We start from the raw sequence: 12,622 nt of genomic DNA on the forward strand, positions 1-12,622 counted from the left end.
GCATGTTATCCTGTGTCTCTATTTCATATCTGATATTGTATCATGCCAAATGTCTATAAATATCATTTTACTTATGTAATATGTTTGTTCATATTGCCACAATATGATTATATATTGAGCAAATAGAGAATGACTCTTGTTTATTCATTGAATTTGAACCTGATACTGAGCATGAAGCTGTTGATATGTTAAAGAGTGTTGTATATTTGAAACATTTGCAAAAACTCTTTATTAGCTTTACTTTTAAAAAAAGTAATGGTAATGGTAATGCATTACTTTACTCATGTAATGGTAATGTAATGCATCACTTCAAGAAAATCAAGTAATGGTAATGGTAATTTAATGCCCAAATTCATGAAGTAATGGTAATGTAATGCATTACTTTACAATGTAATTCGCCCCAAGCCTGATATGCAGGCATATTATATCCTAGTTTTGTACAATTTTGTTACGCCATTTCTGAGAACGCGATGGAAAAGTTCAGAGGCGATAAAGAAGAAAATTAAGAAGAAACCGTACAAAACCAATAAGTCTTTAAACTTCGTTTGGGAGATTTAATTAAACTTTAAGAGCTCACACTTTCATATTTTAACCAAACATTTGTCATAAAGCATCCTCAAATGAATTTATGTCTCAGATTTCATTAAGTATTTACAAAATCTTAACCATAATCATGTACAGTACTAAATGTTTGGGTTTTTTTAAAATGGAATTGACAATGTTAGAATTATTTCCTTATCTCTGAGTCAGACCTTCCGAAAAAGAGGTTCTGTATAAAGAGATAATACCAAGCACTCTAGCGTAGTCGTGCAGGTTAACACAGATATATAACAATGAGATTCCTATTGGCCCTGTTTTTATTGGAAGCATGCATTTGTGCAAAAGGTGAGCTGATTCACAACTGATAGTTGCAATACGACCATTTAAAGGATAAATCGTAAATAATTGATGTTTGCTTTGCAAGTGATATTGAAGATTGAAAGGTTAGAGTTTTTGCCTAGTTTAAAGTCCTTTAAAGACATGTTGGTGGTTTTAAATATAAAGAAAATAAATAGAATTCCAATCTAAACCTTTATAAATATATAAAATTAACAATTAATTTTTAAATCAGTAAGACAGAAGGGGAATAATTTCAAAATTGTATCTAATTCTATATTATTGCTGAAAAATCAAGACCTCAAGAATCAGAACCTAGAGGACAATTTTCACTACGCAGTTATTTTTCTTACTCGTTATTTTTCTTTAAAAAAAGGAAAACCCAGAGAGTTATACATTAACATTATAGATATAAAGACATAAACATATGTACATTATATACAGAGATATATTAATTATCATCCAATAAAGGTTCCTTACGGCATTTAATCGGGTTGAACTATTTTAGATACTGAGTTTTAATACACAAATATTTTATTGGCACAAACACAATAACAATAATAATACGAATATAGAATTGACTTGTACCTTTAAATTAGTAACAATGTGTATTATTATACTTTCATGTTAAATACTGAAATCTGATTGGTTTAGACGCAGTTGATAATCCGTTCTATTACCATCAGCGTTAGCAACACACTTAGCAACGGGTAACACAACGAATTGTTACATGCGCGTAAACTTTGCGCGTACGGTTCGCCAAAGATTTCACGTCATTCATATATAAAAGTAGTAAAGTTTTCTTTGAAATTAAGACATTCAGTATAATAAAATTAATAGTGACTGTTTAGGAGGGTGAGAGTTGAAATTGACACCCCTCGAAAACCATTGTCAACCTCCGCTTTGCGTCGGTTGATAATACTTTTCTCGGTGTGTCAATTTCAACTCTTACCCTCCTAAACAGGCACTATTTATATAATACAACATTAAGTTGTAAAATATCTCCAGGAGCTTTTTGGTAAAACAAAACACATTTCATCGAGAATGATGTACATCTTTTGTAATATCATAGACATAATGTAAAGCTAATTTCTAAAACAACTTTATTTTCATATTTGTTTCATTGCAGAAATGTGCGTTTTTTTAACTGGCTTGTTATTAAATGGCATATATATTTCTATGTTCTTCTCTGAATTTTAAAAAAACCCATATTTTTAGCACACTGTGGTTTCATCAATATTCGTTTAATACCAATTTTCGTGAATTTCGTTGTTTAGTTGATGTTCATTGAAGTGCAATTTTTATTAACATTTTGTATTGATAGGATCATTGGCCACGAATTTACGTATCCTTGAAACTGTGATTTTCACTTTATCCACGAAAATTGATGCCCTTGAATATTAATGAAACCACAGTACTTGCATAATTAAATGTGTTATCATTTCCTTGTTATATCTATAAAGTAAGTAAAAAAGAAAAGAAAAATGGTTCAAGATATTTGTTGCTTAATGTATTAGCTAATTTTCAATAGACCCTATCCCTAAAACCGCACACACACTGTTTAATAAATGTGCAGATAAAAAGCAGTCCGGTCCTTCAGCTGATTATATTTTTTGAATACATTTCTATGCACTTTGATAATATAATCTGAATTAAAAACAGTTTATGTTGCAGGGTGTAAAACTGGTTGGATACGATTTCATTCTAAGTGTTACATGTTTAGTCACACAGTCGCAACTTGGGCAGAAGCTGAGGTAATATTTTTTCATTCTTAGTTGTTAATTATGTCTAAAGTATTACACGCTTTTTCAAATGGACAATATATTTACTGATAAAAAATGGCTTTCAGTCATCCTTTCTTTTTCATTTATATATTGACTTAGCTCTGTAACTTGAAAGTGATTTAACAGACTTCCATTTATGTGAGAGGTTTAACCTTTACATGACTATGATAGGTAGAAATGATAAGAAAAACAAGACGACACAGACACACAATTTATTAATCACTGAGCGGAGAAAACTATACAGCCACTACAACTAGAATAGTCGATAAGGTCGCATAATATATAATAAATTTTGTTGGGAATTTGGGAGAAGGACAGTATTCCAATTTGACTACCCACTTAGGACCCACTGTCCAAAGCCTGAACGATTGTGTAAAGGCGGGTAGTGATGCCTGCTCTTCTCGCCCGTCTCCTGAGGGCTACATGGTATGAAAGCATGACCGAACAAACATGTACACAGCCCTACCGTTGCCTAGGAAACAGACACCAGCCTGTGGAATCCCTCCCTTGGTTTTGAGGTGGATGTGGCACCAGCAATGACCTATGCACCCTTAGATAACTATATATATATATATATATATATATATATATATATATATATATATATATATATATATATATATATATATATATATATATATATATATGTGAACTTTACATATATACATATAGTGACCTATTTATTTTCTGAACAAATTGATGGTATAATTGAACATTGCCCCCTGTTTTATTAGCTAGTGGTAGGAAAGAACAGGATTTGAAGCATGATTAGTGATCAACTACCTCTCTGAACTACCTAGTCCCACCACAGACACTGAAAAAGCCCCCCCAAGAATCCCCCCTTCCCATATACAATAATAAATCTTAACCATAAAATGAAAGGATGGGATTACTAATTTTTGCCAGAAATAACAACAATATGGAAAAAACGAAAGTGTCTAGAAAGCCTGAGGTTGAAGCAGTGCTCTTTCGTATTGCAGACCTGGTAACTATTCTGAAGAGTAGCTAGTTTAGCTGTTTTGTAGAAAAGGTTGCATAATTGATTGCAAATTGTTGAAAAATAGTTGGTTACCAAGACTTGACTTGTGGGTGCCGTCAGTACGAAAAGAAAATTATTTGTTTGGCTGTAGTATACATTATTGTCATTATTGGTCCATCCCCAAAACATCTTGGATATAAAGATGAGGACCTAACACGTCTATTTTATTTCATTTGTGACCTATGTCACATGCCATTTTTGGGAAATATGTTTATATGTATAAAAATATATTTTTTACTTTGGGAGTTGAAGATTAAAATGACCTGCGGAATTAAAATGTAGATCTGAAATTTTAATGCATAGTACCTCAAATTAGAAGAACAATGTAGGCGAGACTGAAAGAAGCTGAGAACAGAGAAGCTTCAAATGAAGATCGACAAACATATTGGAAAGATGATTAAATTAAAAAGATGTGAAAAAATGGGTACTTGAAGATCCTTATCAACTCTGATCTACGAAGGCCTTCAAGTGTTTTTGAAGAGATTATAGACCCTGGTAGTGTCATGATAGTCCCTATTTTGTGAATGTGTGAAATGGCATAAATGTACATGTATAAATACACAATTCGGTATGCACACTTACCGAGGGATATCAAGGCCATGTAATGCAAAAGATGGTCAACTGAAGCTGGCCACGATTCACAAAAACCATATTTGGAACAAGAACTTTTAAAGGGACACGATTTTAGATCAACATTTCCTTTTTCTTTTTTTTTCATGTATAAAATGGTTAACTTGCTCATTTTGAATGATTGACCAAAATTTGAAAGTTGAAAGTCAAGTTATAAGAGAGATACAGAGGTAAGAAATCATTGTTATGTAAACAAAACTCGAGTCTTATATATTTGTTTACAAATAATGTAAAGTATGGATTATCATTTCTTTAACCAAAAGACTCATGGCAAACAAGGTTAACTGATTCAATGTGTTCATAGATGATATGATAAACAGAAAAAAACATTTCATGGAGACTTCTACCAATAAAACACATATACATTTAAACCATAACAAAGCTCGAGTTTTGTTTACAAAACAAAGATTTTCAAACTCTGTATCTTGCCTATAACTCAATGTTTGACCTTTAAATTTTGACAAAGCATTAAAAATACCCATATTAACCATTTTAAACATAAAAATTTGAAAAATAACATTTTGAATTTTGAGCTCAAATCGTGTCCAAGTCCCTTTAAATTCTATAAATGCTGACAGGCATGTTTAATGTGTATTGTTAGATAAAGAGTTATGCAGAAGCATTTTTGCTTCTTCTACTAAATGTCACATCAGTGATTTGGCAGTGGTATGGGGAAGGCTCTGCTTTGCACCTTAACCTAGACCACTGTGGATGAGATATTGAATACACAACGGAGGTAGCGTTAGCAGGGATATATAAAGCTGACTAGGTCAAACCTGCTTGTTGACAGCCAAATGCTACGATCCAACAGGCAAAGTTAAGTAGCGCTAACAGCGATTGCAATTGAAGTGCTACCTTTTTAGCTTAAAGTACATGAATTTAATAAAAATTATATAAACTATGATAAAAACTATCATGTTTCCACATTAGTTTTGTGAAACATTTAAATAAAACAAATGCGCTTATTTATTACCCCTTTTTATCATTTATTTAAGTTTTACGCATTTTACAAGGACATCTGAGGGTTTGCTTTTGTTAAGGTAAACATTGCATATATATAAATTTGGGAAATGTTTTGTATTGCGTTTGAATAAAAAATGGTGCATTAAGCACAGCATAGTTTTAAAATAAGCAATATATAACCGTAAGACGACGTTTAGCGATCTGTTGCATGAACCTCTTGGTTTTTAATTTATAATTTATTCAAATAGTGTTTATTATCTATCCAAGATACAGTACTATAGTCCGGTACTCTACATACAATTGGTCTGAAAAAAATGTAGTTCCATTCATGATCGGCAGTAAGAACATTAATTACCACAAATTTTTAGAATATTAATGTAAAATTTTGTAATACGTTGACTAACCCCTCCCCCCTTTTTTTAAAATCACTTTTCCCTCAGAAATATAATGCTAGCCGCCTCCTAAGTCTTTTTCACGAAAATATAAGTCATTCTTCGATCATGTAATGATTACTATGTGTTCATGTAAGTTGTTACGGACATGAAGAACTATTTACACAAATGTCTTTACAACTTTAGTGTTTTAATTTAGAAATCAGCTGAGCACAGTAAAAATTTAAATGATGTTAAAGTCGAATTTCTTGGATATGGGCCTACCTATATCTATTCTTGTTATTTCTGGTCTTTCTTATCAGTTTGATATTATCTTCTTCTTCTTTTTTTTATTTTCTTAGGATTGCACAAAAACAATTCAATGTCGTCTTATTCAATGCCGTCTTATTTTTAGAGCCTCTGCAGTGCGTTTCATTCTGTCTTGGCCGAACCAAGATCTCATGAAGAATCAATGTTTTTAATCAGTCACAGTGAAAATGAAGGTATGGTATATGTTTAAATACAGGATGGGCAAATTTGTTTGCTACTTACTTGGTGTACATAAAAAAGATTAAAGAATAAAGTCTCTCTCTCTCTCTCTCTCTCTTTCTCTCTCTTAGATTATTTTAAAATGTCAATTATTTATATTCAGCGGGCACGCAAGTAAATCGTTCTTTATTTTCGTAAGGCAATCGTCTTATATGTTTACGTATTTATAACATAAGGACATGATGAGAACATACATCGTAGACTGACAAAATATAGTTTATTAATTATAGTGGGTACATATTTGTTTCATACTTCTCCATGGCACCGGATCCTACCTCTAATTTTTCTAAAGGTCCGTGTTTGCTCTGTTTCTGTTTTGTATTTTCCTTAAGTTTTTACTTTTCATTTTGAACACTGTTCGTTATCACTGCATGTCATATTAACATACATGTAGTTTCTTTGCCTTACTACTGTAAGGCATCCAGACCTACATAGCATAAAACTGTACTCGTTGTCTATTCATATGATACGTTTCACTGTTTTTTAATTTGTTCTTTTAAACTGTAATCGGCATTCAAAACAGTTTCGGAATTTATGGATCACCTTGTGATAATTACAAACTTTATGTAGTATTAAATAATGGGATCTAAGTTTATTTGCATAACACAGACATCTCACTAAATTGCTTATTTCTTCGTGTTTGTACTACAGAACGATTAAATAAATTTGAGTATAATATTATAAACTTAAGTCTTAAATTGAAAAAAAAATGGACATATCTGTACAAAATGATACTCATCATGAACCTGTGTTGATAAAATATCAAACTGTGTCTGTAACAGGAAGTTTGATTTTGAGTCATTGATCACACCATCGACAATTTTATGATAGATCCTATCGTGTACTATATATATTTTGCATTTGTGTTTTTAAAGCGGGACAATTTTGGATTGGAATATCAGATATTATCGAAGAAGACAGATGGATATACTCGTCCGATCAGCAACCAACCCAAGTTAACGATTTCCATGCCAGTCAACCGAATCAACATACTAGTGCAAATTGTGTAGCACTGTATAAATCCTTTCATGGTCACTGGGCTGATGAACCATGTACTACTCGATATAATTTCATTTGTGAGAGTCCACAAGAGTATGTATATTGCGATGAATATGCTATTTAATTTGTGCGAGAATTTAATTTCAAGACATTACATGTAACTGAATGTTAAAGGTTTCCATGAGTGAGAAGTAGTAATAACAATTTTAAAAAGAATTGGACGATCTTTGGACGAATTTTATTTTTTTCCTGTTGTTAAACAGTACATGTTCATGTACTATTTTAAATCATTGGCTGTTACAATTGTAAAGTATATTTTCTGTCCAAACAAGCAGTAATGTTTGTACGTGTATGGAGCAAAATGATATCATGTGAAACTTGTATAAAATTGTTTAACTAGCGTACAGTTCCTTATATATAAGAATTTTTTCAGTATCTAAAACGACATGTCTTTCTCTCTTTCAGATCGAGCGGAGATGTTATTGGTTAAGATAATACAACTTGAAAAGATGGATCTTTAAAAATAGTTTTTGAAAGTTGAAAAGTAAAGCATTGTTTTCTATGACATGCAGTTTTTAATATATATATATATATATATATATATATATATATATATATATATATATATATATATATATATATATATATATATATATATATATATATATATATATATATATATATATATATATATATATATAATATTATATATATATATATATATATATATATATATATATATATATATATATATATATATATATATATTGTAATAGATAAAAATATTACGGAAAATAATTTATTTCTAGTATATATTACATCCAGTGATTAAGATACTTAAAATACCATGATAGTCCTGAAATAAAAGAAGGCAGCCTGAATACCTAATGATTGATAATTAAACTTTTGCTATCAGGCGTTCAATTCTTATTCCAATTAAAACTGTAAACGTAAAATATTGAGTTATGTTACTACCTTAATATAACAGTAAAATGGAGAAAATACATATTCTAAAACACTAATGTTTTAGGAGGATTAGAGGAAGTAAAATCATTGTTTTTGGCATGCAGTTCATTTCTGTATGATAGCCATTGAAATAGTTATATTCATGAAAATCAAACTTATTTCCAAAACAAGGTTTGCCAAACCTCTCTAATATCTCGTTCTTACGAGAAAAAATCTCGTAACTAGGAGAAAAGATCCTATTATAACGGAAAAATATTTCGTTATTACGAGAAAACATTTCGTTTTTAGGGTAAAAAATTTCGTAACTTACGAAAACCTTTTCTTATATCTTTTAAAGAAATAATTATTCGAATTAATTATTTCGTTAAAAGATATAATAAAAGGTTCTCGTAAGTTACAAATGCAAATGATTAAATTGGAACACATCTGTTTTAGGAAAATAAACTCTACACCCAACTCCTCATCGAAAAACGTGCGGATTCTTGTCTTTTTTCAGCTACAACACAGTGCGGTTTTTTTTTTTGTTTTTTTTACATTTTTCAAAGCATATAATGTTAATTTTGAGAAAATCATATGGATAACAGTTTTAACAAGGTTAAAAATTGACAAAATTTATCGTTTTTAGCTTATTTAACACATCTCTCAAGTAAATAACATTATATATTTACATTTTCAACTTTTTTTGTCTGTGAGAATATTACGATTCATTTTTGAAGCATACAAACCAATGATTTCATAAAACATGAGTGACACAAAATGGGCGTGTTTTATAGCATGACCGAAACAAACTATTGGCTGCGCCGCGTAGTTATCATTATACATAGCATGTGCTACATGAAAAAATAGTGATCCTAAAATGTTGTTTTTAAAATTGTAAAAATTATAAATAGTATAATTATAAGTCATAAAAAATCATTCTTTGAATATATAAGGTGATAACTTCGGTCGGAGCGTGGTCAAATCTATCATAAAGCCATTCTGGCTTTTTTGCATTTGACCACGCCCCGACCGAAATTATCACTTCAAAGAATGATTCCTTATTTCTTTTACATTTTCCTTATTCCATTCTGTTCCACTTTTCGTTCCGTTTTATGTTCTGCGTTTTAGCAACACCATTTAAATACAACCCCAGTATTTATAAATGACATTTGGTTCTAGTTATTTATACAGCAATATTCCTACATAACTTTATCTTTCCTTGGACATTCCATGTAAGTGTCCCAGGCATTCATACTCTTTTATAGCAGTTTCTAAAAGTAGAAAAAACAGCTGCTTTTATATTACCATTCTCGAAAAATCCTGGTATATTTATAAACGACATTCTAATCTTACACTAGTAATAATTAATGTATACGGCCATAGTCCTACATAACTTGAACTCTCCTTGGATTTTCCATATACGAGGGTTGTTCGGAAATTATTGAGACAACTCGAATATTTTCTTTTCTAATTGACGAATTTTGGTGAAAATTGGTATAGTCACTGAAGAAACGCCAAGAAATAACAAAACAAAGTAATATAAAAAGAATATTTAATATTTTGTTTACAACGATATATAAACAAGTCGGTGGTCGGGGTACCCGGCGCAGCCATGAACTTGGAGATTTAACAATTTTAACATCTAATTTATAAGTGTCCGTAGAATTACAGTTAATGATTAAAGAAATCATATTAAATATGTTCATTTTGCTATTCTTTGCGACTAACTTTTGATTAAGTTTCACTGATGTTCGAGTTGAAATACGAATATGGTACACACATATTTACCAAACAATAGAAATCTGAGAACGACTTTACATTGAATTTTGACGTCATGGCGGCGCATTGAAAACCGTCAAACTGGTGGAAATATCAGAAGAAGACCTTTTAAGGCCCCGCAATTGCTTAAAATAACTACACGATGACAAGACAAGGTATAGAGCTTGAGTTCATCCTATTTTTTCACTGATTATTTAACTAGAATTAGGCCTTAGGGATTAATTATCAAGTACTTTTGACACACTAACCGTTGTAAACAATTTTAAAATATATATAAAAAATGACTGCAGGAGACATTCACAGTAATTAGACTTTTGGGTAAAAATAACTCGACCCCCCCCCCCCCCCACAAGAATGAGAGAAAATGTAAATGATGACATCTTTAAATGAAAACAAAAGATGAGAAATTAAGAATAATTATTATTTCTGTTCGTTTATAAGGTGTTTAAAACACAGGAGCAATAAGAAGCGATAAAATGACGTTGCGAAATGTTTGCGGTTGCGCCGGGTCACTGGTCGAAGGCACGTTGGTCAGCTTACCATGAATGATCTTTTCATGCCATGGACAGGAAACTTTTCATATTGATAATCTCTATCCTGATTTACGTTTTGGTGAAATTTAAAGAGTTTATCTTTTTTATTAAAAGAATAAGAGAAAATGTCTCAATAATTTCCGAACAACCCTCGTAAGCGCCTCAGTCATAGCAGTTTCTAAAAGTAGAAACAACAGCTGTTTTTTTTTTACCATTTCAAAAAAGTGATCTCATAACTGATTGTTAATAACGTATACCATCTATTCAGATTTGTTTGTTGATTAGTTTTAAAAAAAGTCATCATCAACGTGTTGCATTCTGCATACAAAAAGTTGAGAAAGGGGGTCCTTTACAGTATTGCATTGTATTTAACAGTTCGTTACAGATCTGATTAGTTATAAAGTTTATCTGAGACAAAATGCATCCGTCAGGTAAACAGCGTTGGTGTGAAGGTGTTTTGTTTGGTTTTCAGACATTCACTGTAGCTTAATAGAACAGATACTAAATTATCCGGTTTTTTGTCGAAATTTCACATCTGTCTTCTGTGGATTTTTCTTCTTAAAATAAGCAATATGTAATCATTTATACGTAGGTTTATCCTTGAAATCAGGATATGCATTATCTTCCATTTGCTTTCGTTGCTTCCTCCCCCGCCCCTCGCCAAACATGAATGCTACACGTATCACCTCTAATTTCTTAAATTCTATGTAGTTATGAGCGAGGTCAAAATTGCGTGTTTGAAGAAATAAAGAGGAATTCAAGGACTGCTGCAAAAAATGTATATCTATGGCTTCAAAGTTGCTGAACATGACCAGTTTGGTGTTGGGTCATTCATGGTTTTGGGAAGGTGTAAGCTACGACGGTTCTACAGACCCACATTGAATAAGGATTAGATTTCTAACCGTCCGTTAGAGGGATGAGATACTTGTAGCTAATGTAAAACATTATACCGGCCCCATTGGTAACAATTCGTGTTGATGAATGGCAGTACCAGACCCTACCGTGCAGAATGTGGATGACCAGTAATTGGAAGTGGAAGCAAACAAGACGTTGTATTGGCAGTAAAATCACTTGCCCTTAATCCAATAGAACATACATGAATCCAGTGGGTTGACCCTAGTACTAAGGAAGATATGTATATGAACAAATTATGAAGATCGGACAAGACTCGTCGAATTTTAACCATTGAAGGGAAAACTTTGCGATCAAAAATGATATCCGTGCAAAATAAAACTTAAAGATAACACATTTCCATCATAGAATAGTAGAGACAGTGTTATAATTTTCCGCATTTAAGAACAGTTTGTTTTGTTATGTCTACACATTTCCTTTTAATTTTATATTCTGGTGATGTATACAGTAAAACTCAGTTATAGAAATGTCCTAGGGACCAATGGATTTACTTCGTTATATCCGTAAATGTGTTATATCCGTATAACGAATTCGTATTAATTACCATAGCGAATTCACTATATACATGTTTTCTTTCACCAGACTATAATTTTTGCTAATTGAAGCTTAAAGTGGAGATACATTACTTTGATACCTTTAATAATCGGATTTTGAATTGAAAAATTTATATGAAAATAAAGACTTTAAACTATTATGGTAAATGGTAATGCGAACTTTTAATTTGTAAAGAAGTTCCTTATAAAAGTGTTAAATTTTGTTATTATTCACCTCTACGGAACTCAAAATCAGTTCGCTATATCCGTAAATTAGTTATATCCGAGTTTGTAATAACCGTTAAGTTTTGCAAAGATTTGATAGGAATTTTAAAAATCGCTATATCCAAAAATTCGCTATATCCGTGTTTGTACTAAACGAGTTTCACTGTAGTCATAATTGTCTGTCTTTGTTTCAACAAAAACAAAACAATTTAAAACACCAATAGTTACTTGCTTTTTCTGTGATTATTTAAATCAAACTTAATTTTTTTTTATTGAAAAGATATCAGTTTTTCCTTTACAAAAGAATCTGTGAAATCTATTAATTTAGTTTTTTTATTCAAGATCTTCTATATTTTTTGTAATCTTTCAGGTTGACAATTGTCTCTAGTTTAATTCTGAATACTTTGTTGTGTATTGTTTCTTTTCATTTCTTATTCTAGGAATAAAGTTTTTAAAGGCTAAATCAAGGAACTAAAAGGCAATG

The 12,622-nt window shown here is 31.1% G+C and overlaps 1 protein-coding gene across 1 annotated transcript; it reads left to right on the plus strand.

Moving 5' to 3' along the window:
• The first annotated feature begins 776 nt into the window (after nt 1–776).
• On the plus strand, nt 777–7,803 carry LOC117684282 (asialoglycoprotein receptor 2-like). Its single transcript, XM_066067510.1, has 5 exons — nt 777–885; nt 2,551–2,630; nt 6,079–6,166; nt 7,088–7,304; nt 7,677–7,803. The coding sequence occupies exons 1-5, from the start codon at nt 834–836 to the stop codon at nt 7,699–7,701; spliced, it is 462 nt and encodes a 153-aa protein (XP_065923582.1). The 5' UTR covers nt 777–833; the 3' UTR covers nt 7,702–7,803.
• The last annotated feature ends 4,819 nt before the right edge of the window (nt 7,804–12,622 follow it).

This window comes from Magallana gigas, chromosome 7 (genome assembly GCF_963853765.1).
Source record: "Magallana gigas chromosome 7, xbMagGiga1.1, whole genome shotgun sequence".
NCBI classification, from domain to species: domain Eukaryota; kingdom Metazoa; phylum Mollusca; class Bivalvia; order Ostreida; family Ostreidae; genus Magallana; species Magallana gigas.

Coding starts and splice junctions, on each gene's coding strand:
- LOC117684282 (XM_066067510.1), top strand. CDS start 834: ATGAGATTCCTATTGGCCCTGTTTTTATTGGAAGCATGCATTTGTGCA. Junction 2,631..6,078: donor CAACTTGGGCAGAAGCTGAG/GTAATATTTTTT, acceptor TCTTATTTTTAG/AGCCTCTGCAGTGCGTTTCA. Junction 7,305..7,676: donor ATTTGTGAGAGTCCACAAGA/GTATGTATATTG, acceptor TCTCTCTTTCAG/ATCGAGCGGAGATGTTATTG.